This window comes from Ahaetulla prasina, chromosome 18 (assembly GCF_028640845.1).
Source record: "Ahaetulla prasina isolate Xishuangbanna chromosome 18, ASM2864084v1, whole genome shotgun sequence".
Lineage (NCBI taxonomy): Eukaryota > Metazoa > Chordata > Lepidosauria > Squamata > Colubridae > Ahaetulla > Ahaetulla prasina.
The window spans coordinates 2628580-2644688 of record NC_080556.1 but is presented as its reverse complement, the minus strand read 5'-3'; the positions used below and the strand labels follow the sequence as shown (position 1 = coordinate 2644688).

The window sequence follows — 16109 nt, the reverse complement described above, 5'->3', positions numbered from 1 at the left end:
CCCCCTGTATATTACATATACATATATACATACATATATTTATTTCACTGATTCTCCCCCACGCTTTGGAATTCTGGGAGTTGAAATCCATCTTACAACCTTGCCAAAGTTGGGGAAATGCTGGTTTAAAGCAAGGAAGCAGGTTTTGAAATAATGGGGAAAAAATCGAAACCGCTCGGGTTTTTTAGATTTTGGCAGCGGGTTCGAATCTCTCGGTTTATGTCTCTACAGATTCTTGTCTCGTGGAGTTCCGCTGGACATAGAAATAATTTGGGTTTTAGATTTGGGCAGCGGTTTAAAAATAAAAATAAAAAAAGAAGGGAAGAGAATGAACATTAATAACAATGGAGGAATTAGAACTTGAGGGTGAAGGAAGATGTGGTTTAATGAAATGAGCCAGGAAATATTAGGAAAGGAATAAAAATTATGGAAAAAGAACCTATTGGCAAAAATTGTAACTAGGTAAAATATATTTGAATATATCGAACTGTATAAGATATGATACGGCCAATACACTGTTCATAAATCATGTATGTGTGTAGGGGGAGAAACTAAAAAAAATCAATAAGAACTCGTTCTAAAAAAACCAAAGATTTTGGTTTGAATCCTGGTTTAGGTCCGTACAGATTCTTGTCTCCTGGAGTTCCTCTGGACAATTCTCTTCCTTTTTTGGCAGTGGTTTGCTCTCCGAGCTTGTTTCCATTTTAGATTCCCCAAACGGTTCATCACCAGACAAGGTAACGTCATCAGAGGCATAGGACAAAAAAAAAATAATGATTTCATGGATGATATTATCTAGTAGGGTAACGAAACGTTCAGGAATTAAACAACCTCAGAGAGCAAACAGGAAGTGGATTTTCCAGTGGAACTCCAGGAGACGGGAATCTGTACAGATGTAAACCAGGATTCAAACCGCTGCCAAAATCTAAAACCCAAGCTATTTCGATGTCCAGCGGAACTCCACGAGACAGGAAATCCGTTCAGATGTAAACCAGGATTTATCCTATTCATCTTAGAGATTAAAAAAAAAAATCACCTTTTTCGCACCAGATCCCGGTCCAGCCGAGCCCACAAAGGCAGGATCCGTCTTCTGGCAGGCAAATGGCCCCATTCTGACAAGTGCAGGTCTGGCTACAGTTGAACCCGTAACGATTGGCGGGGCAGCCTGTTGGAGAAGCAAACCGGGACAAGCTGACAACCCACCCACCCCAAAACTGCGGGTCGGACACGGCAAACGCCCCAAAACTGTCTAAGGAAGCCCCCGCTTAAGGCATAATGCACCACAATCCTTCACTTGGAAGGCACCCCGTGAGGTCAACTAGTCTGACCCACGTGCAGGATGCTCCGTTGTTCAGAAACTCAAGTGGTTTTGTGTTTTTTAGATGTGTGTGTGTGTGTGTGTGTGTATATACACAAATACACACACACATATATATATATACACACACACACACACACACACACACATATACTATTTTTTATCAAAACAGCCCTTTTCTATAAATATATTGCGGATATAAAATCTGAATCCTTGTAATTAATGGCTTTTTCAGCTTTTATCTACACAACGTTCCTGCAGAGTAGGCCGGGCTCAGTCAGAGACCCATTCTCCCTAACCCCGAAAGCTCTCGTTATTGCTGTTTGTGCTCGCACGACAGCCCTGCGAGGCGGGGCCTGAGTCTCCCTCTGTGCTTACGAAACGGGTGACCACAGCAGGGTCGCCACCCCAGCCCTGCGAGGTGGGCCAAACCGTGCGAGAACCCAGAAACCCCAGAAACCAAAGAGGTTTCCATCGATTTCCCAAGTCGGAAAGTCCCCTTTCCCCATCAAGGGCACATATTATGGGATGCAGTCAACCCCGCGCGCTCCCAAATAAAACGAAAACCGAGCATACCCATTTGAAGCGACTCACCGTTTTCGCATCTGGGACCAGACTTGCCCGGCGGACAAAGGCAAAAACCGGACACCGGGTGACAAGGGACATTTTCGCCACACGGACAGGGAAGGGCACAGTCGGTCCCGTAACGTCCCCTCGGACAAGCTGGAAGGGAAAGTCCTGATGACCTTGAGATGGCCCTGACAAATGGCCGGGCGGGTTCTCGACCCCCTGGCACCCCCCCACACACACCCATCTGTGGTTAGAAGCAGGCCTAAAGCAGAAAAGGCGGATTTTAGACCAACGCATTACAGACAATGTGACCAAATAAAAGAAGACAGTAGTAATAATAATGGTAATAATAATGCTTATAATAACAACAACAATAATAATGTTAATTGAGTTTCATGTTTAATGAATAAGAGATAACAATAATAATAATAATGTTCAGTTGAATGAGTTTCATGTTTAATGAATAAAGCATATTATTATTATTATTATTATTATTATTATTATTATTATTATTATTATTATTATTATTATTATTATTATTATTATTATTATTAAGCTCTTAGGTTCTTGGTTAGAACATGAACTGTTATGTTTTACCAGTCCCAGACTGTAAATTGAATTGAAGATTAACCAGTAATAATAATGGTAATAATAATGGTAATAATAACAACAATAACAATAATAAGAATGTTGACTGAGTTTCATGTTTAATGAATAAAGCATATTATTATTATTATTTTATTTACACAAAATGACAGTATACACAACAAACGAGATAACTATGCTGGATTTCGTATCACAGATTATTATTATTATTATTATTATTATTATTATTATTATTATTATTATTTACTCAAAATGACAGTATACACAGCAAAGAAGATAACTATGCTGGATTTCGCACCACAGATCATAGTCGAACACTTCCCAAGCGTTTAGGACTGCGTGATGTATCGGCAGATTAGGCGAGCAGATTATTATTATTATTATTATTATTATTATTATTATTATTATTATTATTATTATTATTATTATTATTATTATTATTATTATTATTATTAAACAGCTCTTAGGTTCTTCCTTAGGACATGAACTGTTACGTTTTTACCAGTCCTAGACTATAAATTGAATATTAACCAGTAATAGTAATGGTAATAATAATAATAATAATAATAATAATACCATAACTGATTTGATGCTTTATATTCGATTTTACGTTGGTTTTTCCGTAGAAGTAAAGAGCTATGTTACCTATGTTACAATCGGCGCCGATATATCCAGCTGGACACTGGCACGCCCCCGTTGCGGCTGCACAACGACCGCCATTCTTACACTGACACAACCTCTCGCAATTCGGCCCGTAGCGTCCCGACGGACACTCTGAAAGGACACAAAAACAAACCGTTAGCTGGCGGAACAGCCCGCCACATGATTTCCCTTTTCTCCCGCCCCTTTGAAAGAGAGATGCTTTTTAAGATTCTGGATTGTGCAGGGGTTGGACTGGATGACCTCAGAGGAGCCCCTCCGCCCCCAATACTAGGACTCCTTGCTCTCCCCCCTCCAAAAAAACCCCTTCCAATTATTGGAGAGCAATTGCAGCAACCACACCAAATGGAAGAAAATGCTGCTCAATTAATTTAGGGTTTAATTGAAGTTGAAACTGGCGATTCCTACACTTATTTTTAAATACGAAATTTATTTTTAAAGAAAGACCTCCTTCCATCGGTTGGCGCAGCCCACACAAGCAACCCACCCAAATTCAACGAAACGCCATTTAAATTTGGCAGGAAAAATTGAAAGAATCAGTGGATTTTCCCATCGCGGGAGTAGTCCTCGATTTACGACGATCCATTTAGTGACCGAAGTCACAACAGTACTGAAAAAAAGCCACCTGGGACCATTTTTCACACTTACGACCGTCGTCGTATCCCCGCGTGGTCACATGATTAAAAATTCAGATGCTTGGCCACCGGCTCGTATTTATGACAGTCGCAGTGTCCCGGGAGGGGGGGTGGGGTGTCACGTGATCCCCTTTTGCGACCAAAGTCGAGGGGAAAACCAGATTCACTTAACGACCATGTGACTAATTTAACTGCAGTCGTAAAATGGAGCCAAATGGCCACAAATTTCCCACTCAGCAACATAAATTTGGGGTTCGATCGTGGTCGTAAGTCGAGGATCACCTGTACTTTCCTACTGGGGGCTTCTACCATGTCCTTTGCAAGAAAAGTTCCCCTTTGGTTCTCACCGCCCCTCCACCCCACTTCCTTCTCATTATAGCACCCCAATTTTTTCCCCCGTTTGTACGTGTGTAAACTCACCCTGCTTGCAGCCGCTGCCGTGGTATCCCGGGGCGCAGAGGCACCTCCCACTCACCGGGTGGCAGTCGTGATTCGCACCGGCGCACTGGCAAATGTCTGCGCACCCTGGTCCGAAGGTGCCAGGCGGGCAGGCTGTGGGAGGGAAGAGAACCTCAGCGTTTCCAACTCCGGGAAAAGGTGCAAAAAATTCCTCTTTTTTTGCGGGGGGGGGGGTCCTTTGCATCGGAAGGCAGTCGAATAAAAATAAGAGTTTTAAAGGAGCATGTCAAGAGGTCTTTGGGGAATTTGCGTGGTTTTTTTTTTTCCAGGAGTGCTGCAATGAATTCACCTTTTGGCCTCATCTTCAAAGTCCTACAATAGAAGTGTCCAATCCTGGCTACTTTTAAGACCTGTGGACTACAACTCCCAGAATTCCCCAGCCAGCCTGGCTGGCTGGGGAATTCTGGGAGTTGAAGGCCACCAGTCTTGCGAATAAGATTGGACATTCCTTCCCTACAGAACTCTCTTTTTCATTCTAGTTCACTCTTTTTTTCCCCACCAAGCGGAACCCGCGCCGAGCTGCGGGGTTGGGCTAGATGACCTCTGAGGTCCCCTTCTCCCCCCCCCAAAAAAAACACCACTTTTTTTTTTTCCAGCAAAGGTGCTGAAACATCTTGGTTGCTTGGGTGCTCTTCCCTGAGTGTTTTCCCAACTTCTGAGTAACAGGTCCGTGTAGAAGACGAGACACTTTTCGCATGCGTGGCTGAACCTGCTAATTTTCCGCTGATTTTTTTTTTAAAAAAATTTTTAGCACGCACAGATGCTTTCTTGGGATCCCGCTCGTAAGGGATCCACCAAGCGGAGGAAGAGTTAGAAGAGTTAAATCAAGGGGATTTAACAGAACGGAGGCATGGAGGGAAAAAAAGGAGGAATAGAGGAAAACAGAGACAAACTTAAACTAAATCATTGTCAATATTTTCCTGATATTTTTCCCTTATTCAGCTGCCAGACAGAAATCAGAACCTTGCTGCCGATCTGAAAAACTGAGGAATTATTATTATTATTATTATTATTATTATTATTATTATTATTATTATTATTATTATTATTATTATTATTATTATTATTTGAATCCTCTTGGATCAACTCCCAGACTCGGTTTCTCTTCCAAAGCGATCAAGGCATTGCCAGAATCCGAGTTGAGTGTATTTATCATCCGTGCAAAATCGGAGGTTGTTTTTTTTTTTTGTTTGTTTGTTTTTTTGAGCCCCCGGACTTACGCCGTTCACACCCGTGGCCCGTGAACCCGGGCGGACAGCCACACTGGCCGGTGATGTGGTTGCAAGGAGAGCCCGTGGGACAATCACACTTCGTGGTGCAGTCCTTCCCAAACGAACCGGGCAGGCAAGCTGGACAGAATCAAGAAAACAAGGGGGGGAAAAATGGATTTTGGGAATAAAAATTAAGCTAGGCAATCAATATCCCTCATTGATTCAATGTGGGGGGGGAGCGTTTAATTGGAGGGATGTTCACCCCTCCCAATGACTGCTGGGAGCTGTAGTCCCATCCTGTCCCACCCATATTCATTCATTCATGGTCTAGGGCAGGGTTAGGGTTAGGGTTATACCTTGCGGACTTCAACACCCAGAATTCCACAGCCAGCATATGGGAGTTGAAGTCCACAAGTCTTAAAATTGCCAATTTGGCCTGGCCTAGGGGTCTCCTGCTTGAGCAGGGGGTTGGACTAGAAGACCTCCATGGTCCCTTCCAGCTCTATTGTGATTGGTTGGTTGGTTGGTTGGTTGGTTGATTGAAACGGTCTATGATCTCCTGCTTGTGAAAGGGGTTGGACTAGATGTCCTCCAAGTCCCCTCCAACTCTATTATTTCTTTATTTGTTCATTCATTCTATCTACCATTCACGTATGCATGTATTCAATCAATCAATCATTCATTTGTTCAATCTTTCATGCATTCATTCATTTATTCATTCATTCAATCAATCAATCAATCATTCTTACATTCATTCAATCATTCATTCATTCATACATTCATTCAATTTCAGGCTCCTTTCCTGCAAGATGGAACCAGGAAGGAACCATCTCCCTCCCCTTCTACAGACGCTTTCACGCCTTTGCAGAGGGGTGGGCTAGATGACCCTTGGGGGACCCCCTTCCTTCCCATTCCAATTCTCTATCATCCCGGGGTCGGCTGGGACCCTGAATTCGATATTCATGAGAAGCTTTTTTAAAAAGCGGGGTGGGGGGAACCCTTTTTGAAAGAAAACACACCCAACCTTTGAAAGCAACAAAAAGGGAAATTTGTGGTTGAAATTTAGCATTTTGTGGAATCGAGGCTGGTCGACCCCCGCACCCCCACCCCCCACCCCATCCGCAAATGAAGAGATCGGGGCGCAGAGCATATGCAGACTTCCTCCCCACCCCCCGAAATGGTCATTCAAACAGGAAAAATCCTCTTTTCTGTTGTCACCTTTCCCGCAACGGATTCCCCGCCACCCAGGCGGACAATCACAAGCGCCCGTGATATGGTCGCACGAGACCCCATGTTCACAATCACACGCGTCCTGGCAGCTTTTCCCGTATGTTCCTTCGGGGCAGGCTGGAAAAAAAGAGAAGGAACGGCTTTAAAAAAATGTACTTATTGTGTATATACTTACTGGCACATATTAAGGTAAAGGTAAAGGTTCCCTTTAGTCGTTCCCGACTCTCCGTTTCAAAGCCGAAGAGCCAGCGCTGTCCGAAGACGTCTCCGTGGTCATGTGGCCGGCATGACTCAACGCCAAAGGCGCATGGAAAGCTCTTCCCTTCCCACCAAAGGTGGTCCCTATTTTTTCTACTTGCATTTTTTACCTGCTTTCGAACTGCTAGGTTGGCAGAAGCTGGGACAAGGAACAGGAGCTCACCCCCGTTATACATGGTGCTAGGGATTCGAACCGCTGAACGGCCGACCTTTCGATCGATAAGCTCAGCGTCTTAGCCACTGAGCCACCGCTGAGTCCCTCACTGGCGCATATTGCGCGAGGTTTTAAAACAAAAGCTAGATGAGTATTTTATTCAAGATGCTTTGCGAGGCGGGGGGTTGGACTGGATGACCTCTAAAGCACCCTCGGTAATTCCAGATGACAAGCCGGTTTTCAATCTGTTCCAAGGCGTTGCACACGCCGATCCTATACAGGCCCTCCTCGATGTACAACCGCGATCGAGGCCCCGATTTCTGCTGTTAAGCGAAACATTGGCTTCTGCCCCGTTTTACGACTTTCCACGCCACCGTTGTTAAACGAAACCCCGCCGTTGTTAAGTTAGCCACGCGGTCGTTAAGCGAATCTGGCTTTCCCACCCACCCCCCTTTGACTTTGCTCGTCAGAAGGTCACCAAAAGGGCGTGACTGCGGGAATCGCTACGACCGTCATAAATGCGAGTCAGTGGCCGAGCGGGTGAATTTTGATCAAGTGACCACGGGGAGAAATAACGCAACGGTCAAAAAAATGGGGGTAAGTCACCGTTGTAACTTTGAACAGTCACTAAATGAAGTTTGTAAGTCGAGGATTATCTGAGGTGACATCCCCCGCCAGCCACCAAGAAAAAAAACCAATGTCGTTACGACTTACGTTTCTGGCACTTTTCACCGGTCCAACCATCAAGGCAAACGCAGCGTCCATTCTTCTGGTCACACCGGCCTCCATTAACACAATCGCAACTTTCTTGACACCCCGGCCCATATTTTCCTTCGACGCACTCTAGAGAAAAGAGATCCCCTCTGATACAGCGAGTCCTCGGACTTACGACCACGAGCGAGCCCAACATTTCTGTCGCGGAGCGAGACTGTTGAGTTTGGCCCCCTTTTACAACCCTCTCTCGCCACGGTCGCTAAGTGAATTGCTGCGGGGGCTAAGTTAGCCACACGGTCATTAAGCGAATCTGATTCCCCCCTTGATTTTGCCCAAAGGGGAATGGTGTGAACCCCGGGTTCACTTACTGGCATAAGTATGAGTTGGTTGCCAAGCGTCTGAATTTAAATCATGCGATCAGGGGGGAATGCCACAATGGTCATAAGTGTGGAAAACGGTCGTAAGTCACTTAAAGGGGCATTTTCCAGGTCCTTCCGTGTATATATTAAGTGGTGGGCTGGGGGGGTTGGACTAGATGACCTACAAGGTCCCTTGCAACTCTCTTAATCGGTTAACATCTGTTACGTGGATAAAAAACGTCCTCCCGATTCATTTTATTCCGTAGGAAGTCAGGAAAGAAAAGTGACATCGGAAAGATACAATTCTCTTGGGAGAAATGCACTGACGTTTTTAAAAATCCCTTTTGAGAGAGGGAGGGAAAAAAATTGAACGGGAGGGAAGGTGCTGGGTGCGGGGTCAGACTACATGACCTCTAAGGCTCCCCTTCCATCCCAACTGCTATGCTTCTCAGTAAGCTTCCTTTTATTCATCCAAGAGGGAAGCGAAGGGGGAGAATCAGAATCAGAATCAGAATCAGAATACAGCTGGAAGGGACCTTGGAGGTCTTCTAGTCCAGCCGCCTGCTCAAGCAGGAGGAATTAAATATCAAAATAGCCTCTCTTTTTTTTCTTACCCAGCTCACAAGCCACTCCCATCCGCCCTTCCGGACAGATGCAGCGGCCAGAAACCGGATCACAGATTCCTCCGTGTTGACATAGACATTCCTGCCGGCAGCCGGATCCGTAAAATCCTGGCGGACACCCTGCGAAGGAAGAAAGAAGAAGGAAGTGGAAGAGGGGAAGGAGAAGAGGAGGAGAAGGAGAGGAAGAGGAGACCATCTCTCAGAGAGCATCAAGTAACCCGCAGTCCTTCTCCTTCTCCTTCTCTTTCTCCTTCTCCTTCTCACTTCTTCTCTTTCTTTCTCCTTCTCCTTCCCCCAAACCTCCCTTACTTCTAGGCCTGATAACGTTACCTAGCTGGGTCGCAAAATGCCTGCAAGAAAACAAGCAAGCTCAGGGAGCACCAAGGACCCCCTTCACAAAGTACCTTGCTGGCACGCGGCGCCAACCCACCCTGGTGCGCAGAGGCATCGCCCCGTGACAGGATGGCACGTGGCTCCGTTGGCACAGGGGCACTCCTGGGTGCAGTTCTCGCCGTAGCGATGAGCTGGGCAAGCTGCAGAGAGAGAGAGAGAATGCATATGTTTGGATCCAAGCAGCCAAGGGAGATTTTTCATATTTTCATGCCCGCCCGCCAGGAGACGCACTCTGGTTGCAGTGTGGCCCGATCCAGCCCGCGGCGCAGCGGCAGAGGCCCGTCGCGGGATCACAACGGGCTCCGTTGAGGCAGCGGCAGGCGTGCTGGCAGTCCATCCCGAAGAAGCCGTCGGGGCAAGCTGAGAAGAGAGTATCGGAAGGTCTTTAGCGCCGGGGGGGGGAGAGGCGAACTGCTTCCAGCCTTGCAAGAGAAGGGGGGGGCTTACCCCGCTCGCAAAATGCGCCTCTCCAGCCTGGCGGGCAGGTGCAGGCGCCGCTGACATGGTCACAGGCTCCTTGGTGGCGGCACTGGCATCGCTGGCGGCAGTTGGGACCAAACCAGCCTTCGGGGCACTCTTGGGAGGAAGAAGAGGAATAAACGGGGGGGGGGAGGGGAAGGAAGTGAAAGCGAAAGTGAAAGTAAGAGCAGGAAAAAGGTGAGAGGTAGAAAAAGGAGGGAGGGAGGGAAAAGTGAAAGTGGGAGCAGGAACAGAGGCGAGAGAAAAGGGAGAAGTGAAAGTGAAAGTCAGCAGGAACAGAGGTGAGAAAGACAAAGGAGGGAAGGGGGGAAAGTGAAAGTGAAAGCAAGCCGGAAGAGAGGTGAGAGAAAAGGAGGGAAGCAGGAAGTGAAAGTGAAAGTAAGGATGAACAAGAGTGAGAGAAAAAGAAGGAAAGGGGGAAAGTGAAAGTGAAAGCAAGCCGGAAGAGAGGTGAGAGAAAAGGAGGGAAGCAGGAAGTGAAAGTGAAAGTAAGGATGAACAAGAGTGAGAGAAAAAGAAGGAAAGGGGGAAAGTGAAAGTGAAAGCAAGCAGGAAGAGAGGTGAGAGAAAAGGAGGGAAGCGGGAAGTGAAAGTGAAAGTAAGGATGAACAAGAGTGAGAGAAAAAGAAGGAAAGGGGGAAAGTGAAAGTGAAAGCAAGCAGGAAGAGAGGTGAGAGAAAAGGAGGGAAGCGGGAAGTGAAAGTGAAAGTAAGGATGAACAAGAGTGAGAGAAAAAGAAGGAAAGGGGGAAAGTGAAAGTGAAAGCCAGCAGGAACAAAGGTGAGAGGTCAAGAGAACAGGAGGGAGGGAGGGAAGGAAGGAAGGAAGGAAGGAGCGAAAAAGAGGAAGAAAGTACAAAAGGGTGAAAATGGAAGCAACGCAGGGAGACAAGGACCGGAAGGAAGGAAGGAAGGAAAAGAGAAAACGAAGAAGGGAGGAAGTGAAAGTGAAAGAGCGAAGAGGAAGGAAGGGCGACATTAAAAGGGCGACAGAGAAAGGAAAGAAGATTATATAAAAAAAATAATAATCCAAAGCGCCAAATTCCGCTGATTAGACCCGTCTTTGGGCTGAGAAGATGAAACCTGAATCTTCTCAAAATGCACCGTTTTCTGCACCCTGGGGAACTCATCCCCCCCTCCCCCCCAGCTGAAGGGCACCCACAGACCCAAAGCAACTTGGGGTTCAAGGGCCACGAAGGAGGGGACTCACTCTGATCGCAGCGCAGGCCGACATAGCCGGCTTCGCACAGGCACTGCCCGGTCACTGCACTGCAGCCGCCTTCGGCCCCCGAACAGTTGCAGAGATGGGTGCAATCCGGACCCCAGTAGCCGGCCTCGCAGGCTGGAAAAGACCCGAAAAGGAGGAAGAATGAAACCATGGATGTCTCATGCCGCCACCGGCGAGCAGGACTCGTCCGTTCTTCCTTTCCCTTTCGTCTTTCTTTTGGTTAAACAAGGAAGGAGCCGAGATTGTTTGGGTCAGTTGGAGGACTTAAGAAAAGAACTTATTTTCCATAGTTCCATTTGAAAGGACAAATGGAGGTAGGTAGGTAGGTAGGTAGGTAGGTAGGTAGGTAGGTAGGTAGGTAGGTAGGAAGGAAGGAAGGAAGGAAGGAAGGAAGGAAGGAAGGAAGGAAGGAAATAGAGAAAGAAAGAAGACAAAAGAAAGAAAGAGGAAAAGAAAGAAAGGAAAAGAAAGAAAAGGAAAAAGGAAGAAAAACAAAGAAGAAAGAAAAAGAAAGAAAGGAAAAAGAAAAAGAAAAGAAAGAGAAAGGAAAGAAAGGACAAAGAAAAAGGGAACAAAAGGAAAGAAAGAAAGGAAGGAAGGAAGAAAGGAAGGGAGGGAGGGAGAGAGGAGGCGAAGGAAGGAAAAGAGGGAGGGAGGAGGGAAGGAAAGAGGAGAAGGATGAAAAAGAAGGGAAGGCGGGAAAGAAAGAAAGGAAAAGAGGCAGGAGGCAGGAAGGAAAAGGGAAGGAAGGAAACAAAAGAGGGAGAGGGAGGGAGGAAGAAGGAAGGGAGGAAAGAAAAACAAAGGAGTAAAAGGTTTCTTCAGCCTTCTGAGGTCCGAAGAATCCTCCCCTCTTTTTCACCTCTATGGCAGCGGGAGCCCGTCCACCCCGGGGCACAGCGGCACTTCCCCGTTTGGGGGTCGCAGTCCCCTTCGTTGTCACAGCTGCACTGGCCTTGGCATCCTTGCCCAAACCAGCCAGGTGGGCAGACTGAAAGGGAAGAGGGGAGAAAACGAGAGTGGAGGTGTTTGTTGGCACTCGTAGGTTGCTCAATCCTCCCTCCCTCCCTCCCTTCCTTCCACACCTTTCCTTTCCTCCTCCTTCCTTTGATTTCACATCCTTTCCTCCTTCCCCTTCCTTTCCTTTCCTTTTCTTTCCTTCCCTTTTTCCTTTTTTTCCCTCTTTCCTTTCCTCCTTTCCTTCCCTTCCCTTCCCTCCCCCTTCCCTTCCTCTCCCCCCTCCCCATAAACAGTTGAGTGTAACATGTAGTTTGGCCGTTTATTCTTGGAGGAACTCCAACATTTTCTGCTATCGGGAAGGAAGTTCACCGAAACTCTACCCCAATTTGGGGCTAACAGACAAGGACCCCCACAAAGAGACCAGAAGTCCCACCACCTCGAATTTGGGGGGGGGGTTTACACAGACAAACAGAAGCCCCCGTGGTTGCGTCCTCCTAACAACTCGCGTCTCCCAGTGCGGGAAAAGTCCGCAGTAGGTGGTTCTACAAGCAACGCGAGCCGCTCACCTTCTTGGCAACATCTCCCTGTGTATCCCGAAGGACACAAGCACACACCGGTGACGGGGTCACAACGGCCGTTATTCTGGCATTCCAGACACAGCCGCTGGCACCCGTCTCCCCAGTAGCCCTCAGGACATTCTGAAGAAGGAGGAGAAACACGAATGTCGGACCGATATTCCTGAGCCGAGAGAGCAACCAAAGTCCAGGCTAAAACGTCCCTTGGTGGTGAATTGCATCCCGTCCCAATTTTACCACTTTTTGGGGGCCACGGTCGTTAAGCGAACCTGCAGTGTTGTTAAGTGAATCACATGGTCGTTAAGCAAACCCGGCTTCCCCCCCCCTCCCTTCCCCCCAAACTTTGCTGGCTGGGGAGGTCGCCGACCAGAAGTGGTATTCAGCCGATTCGGATCGGTTTGGCCGGTTCGGACCGGTTTGGCTGAACCGTTTGTGGCACAATCCCATCCTATATCTCTGTGTTTTTGATGTCGCACCCATGTGCGTGCGTGAACTAAATGCCGTGTTGTTTGATGTTGCACGCATGTGTGGACAGCGTGTGTGAGCTGCATTTTGCAACACCGCATGCACGTACGGATGGCGTGCGCGAGAGAGCGAAGCAAGCTCGCACGGACGCATGTTCACATTTCCGGCGCTGGGCGAAGCCCACCTTCGTCGCCAATAGCGATCACGCAACCCCAGGAGCCTGCAAATGTCGTAAGGACATTTCTCCCCCCCCCCAGCGGCGTTGTAACTTCGAACGGTTGTAAGTCCGAGGACTAGCTGCACGGTTGAAATCCGAGACTTGATTCTCCCGACTTACCTTGGCCGCAGGACTTCCCAGTCCTCCCAGTTACGCAATGACATTCCCCAGTGATCCGACTGCAAGGCGAACCGTTACACGAACAGGAATGAAGACAATTCGCTCCAAATTTCCCTTCGGGGCATTCTAAAGAGGAGAGAAAATAAAATATGATTTATTTATTTATTTTTATTTTTTAAAAAAGAAATTCTCTTCTCGTGATTTGCTGCATCAAATCCTAGCCGGGCTCCAACCTTGCAACCATCCAGAAAAAAAAAAAACGAAAAGAAAAAGAAAAGAAATCCAATTATTTATCCATTTATTAAGCCATTCTCTCATCTGCTCAGATTAGCTAGCGAGAAGCATCCGGTCTTGAACCGAAGCAGCCCACGGATTTTGCAAATATTGTGATTCCCCTGGTTTTGGGTTCTGACCTCTGACCCTGGGCCAGGATAAATCTTACCCTTCTTCTCCAGTTTTACCAAAGGAACGCAGAAGCCATTTTTGGCAATTTTGACTGCAGAGATGATCAAGAAAACGGTTCCAAAAGGTTAAATAAAAATTAATGTGGGTGTGTTAGCTAATTTCTTGATTTGGGGATCAAGCGAGAACCTCTAAACCATTCCAGACAAAGGGATGCCCAGTCTATCAATCTATCTATCTATCATCTCTATCTATCTAATCTTCTCTATCTATCATCTATCTATCTATCTATCTATCATCTATCGTCTATATCTATCTATAATCTATCATTATCTATTATATCTATCTATCTATCTATCTATCTATCTATCTATCATCTATCGTCTATATCTATCTATAATCTATCTATCATTATCTATTATATCTATCTATCTATCTATCTATCTATCATCTATCGTCTATATCTATCTATAATCTATCTATCATTATCTATTATATCTATCTATCTATCTATCTATCATCTATCGTCTATATCTATCTATAATCTATCTATCTATCTATCTATCTATCTATCTATCTATCTATCTATCTATCTATCTATCTTCCCCAGCCAGCAAAGCTGAATTCTGGGAGTTGAAGTCCACCAGGCTTAAAGTTGCCAAGGTTGGAGACCCCTGCTTTAAAGAGCTAAATTTGGCTTTTTGCCCAGACTTTCGGGAGGTCGGAGCCCATCCAGACCTACCTTGCTGGCACTTCTCTCCGTAATAGCCCTGGGGACACTGCGAGCGACACTCTCCGCTCACGTGGTCACAGGTCACGCCAGAGGGACAACCACACTTCTGCCTGCAGCCTGGTCCGAAACGGCCCGGGTCACACGCTGTGGACCGGAAACTTGGTGTCACATCTCAAAAGTTAAGGGGGAACATGTGGGTAGCAAAACGGTCTTCGGTGTGGAAGCACCGATGGAAGGGAGGAAGGAGAAAGCAGGAGGGAGGGAGGGAGGGAAAGTGAAAGAGGGAGGGAGGGGGGTAAGAAAGGAAGGAAGGAGGTGAGACAGGGAGGAAAAGTGAAAGAAGGAAGGAAGGAGAAGGTGGAGAAAGGAGGAAAAGTAGGAAAGGAGGGAGGGAAGGAGAAAGAGGAGGGGAGGGGGAGGGAGGAAGGAAGGCAAGGAAGGAAGGAAGGAGAAACGGGAGGGAGGGAGGAAGAAGGAAGGAAGAAGGGAAGGGGAAAAGGAAGGAAGGGGAAGGAGAGAAAAGGGAAGGGAAGGGGGAGAAGGGAGGGAGGGGAAGGAAAGGAAGGAAGGAAGGAGAAGAAGGAGAAAGGAAAGGAAGGAGGAGAGGAGAAAGGGGAGGAGAGGGGGGGATGGAGGAAGGAAGGGAAGGAGGGAGGGAGGGAGGAAGGAGGAGGAGGAGAAAGGAGGAAAAGTAGGAAGGGAGGGAAGGAGAAACAGAAGGGAGGGAGGGAAGGAAGGAAGGAAGGGAGATAGAACTTGGTCCCAAACATCTGAAGGCACCAGGTTCTCCTTTACCCAAATAGAAGCCTGAGGGTCTTGGGTTCAAATCTTCCTACACACTTAACCCTATGAGAGCAGGGAGACAATCGCCCAACAGGCTTCACTGGTTCTGAACCGGGCCGAACTCAACACCTCAAAAACAAACACCAGGGTAGACAGAACCAAGCTCGGCCTGTTGTGTGAATGCATCTCCCCCCCCCAAAACCCCAGTTCTTCACCCCGCACCCTTCTGATCCAGCTGGGAACCGGTTCAGCCGATCGGTGCCCCATCACCCATCTTCACCCAACCCAACTTACTCTCTTGGCACTTTTCCCCGTGATGCCCGGGCTTGCACACGCAAGTTCCATCACGTTTGTCGCAGTGTTGCGTGTTGGCTTGCACGCAACGGCACTCTCCCGAACAGCCGATCCCGTACGCCCACTTCGGGCAAGCTGAAAGGAAGGGAAGGGGAGACGATCAGCGGGCTGGTGTCCAGCAGCCGAATGGGAGGAGGAGGAGGCGGCGGCGTGGGAGTCAAGGTCAGCATCAGGTCAACCTTTGACCTCCGAGTGGGAAGAGGGATGGAGCTGACAGAGAGAGAGAGAGAGGGAGGCGGAGCCTGGGCTGTCCGTCAGCCCTCAGATGGAGAGTCAACAGCCCCCGGGTCTGGACGTGGCTGATGAGGAGGAGGAGGAACAGCTGGGTCCAGTGCCTGATTTGCAGATGTACAGAAGGCAGAGGAGAGGAGAACAGTGGAAATCTATGGGCCGGTCCTCGGGACGGAAGAGCCACCGCTGATAGCAAAGCCCCACCCTCTTGGGATAAAAGGCAGGGGGCGGAGATGAATAGGTGTGGCAGACAACTATTCATCTCCCGGACGGACAGACTGTGATGAGAGAAACTTTTTGCCGGCGTTCCTAATTAAAGGAATCGCTGCTTCAACTTTTGTCGTGTCGAGGGTCTCTCTTTCTGGGGAGAAG

At 47.6% G+C, this 16109-nt stretch overlaps 2 protein-coding genes across 4 annotated transcripts in view; one reads left to right on the top strand and one right to left on the bottom strand.

Moving 5' to 3' along the window:
* Positions 1-16109, bottom strand: part of MEGF6 (multiple EGF like domains 6) — a 43841-nt gene that overhangs the window by 4549 nt on the left and 23183 nt on the right. For both annotated transcript variants that reach the window (XM_058161080.1, XM_058161079.1), the window contains exons 13-29: positions 15447-15581; positions 14379-14513; positions 13235-13360; positions 12424-12555; positions 11760-11888; positions 10880-11011; positions 9638-9766; positions 9422-9550; positions 9202-9330; positions 8789-8917; positions 7816-7944; positions 6678-6806; positions 5469-5597; positions 4210-4341; positions 3140-3268; positions 1913-2041; positions 1037-1165 (exon numbers count right to left, since the gene is read on the bottom strand). In XM_058161080.1, coding sequence (XP_058017063.1) covers positions 1037-1165; positions 1913-2041; positions 3140-3268; positions 4210-4341; positions 5469-5597; positions 6678-6806; positions 7816-7944; positions 8789-8917; positions 9202-9330; positions 9422-9550; positions 9638-9766; positions 10880-11011; positions 11760-11888; positions 12424-12555; positions 13235-13360; positions 14379-14513; positions 15447-15581 — 2211 coding nt within the window. The remainder of the gene's footprint in view (positions 1-1036; positions 1166-1912; positions 2042-3139; positions 3269-4209; positions 4342-5468; positions 5598-6677; positions 6807-7815; positions 7945-8788; positions 8918-9201; positions 9331-9421; positions 9551-9637; positions 9767-10879; positions 11012-11759; positions 11889-12423; positions 12556-13234; positions 13361-14378; positions 14514-15446; positions 15582-16109) is intronic.
* The window catches only part of ARHGEF16 (Rho guanine nucleotide exchange factor 16), a 51404-nt gene that overhangs the window by 33388 nt on the left and 1907 nt on the right, over positions 1-16109 (top strand). Inside the window, exon 16 of one of the 2 annotated variants that reach the window (XR_009152471.1) lies at positions 8793-9010. The gene's annotated coding sequence lies outside the window, so the exon portion shown is untranslated. Of the gene's footprint in view, positions 1-8792; positions 9344-16109 lie in introns of those variants that run through there. The other variant, XR_009152470.1, reaches the window with a different exon arrangement.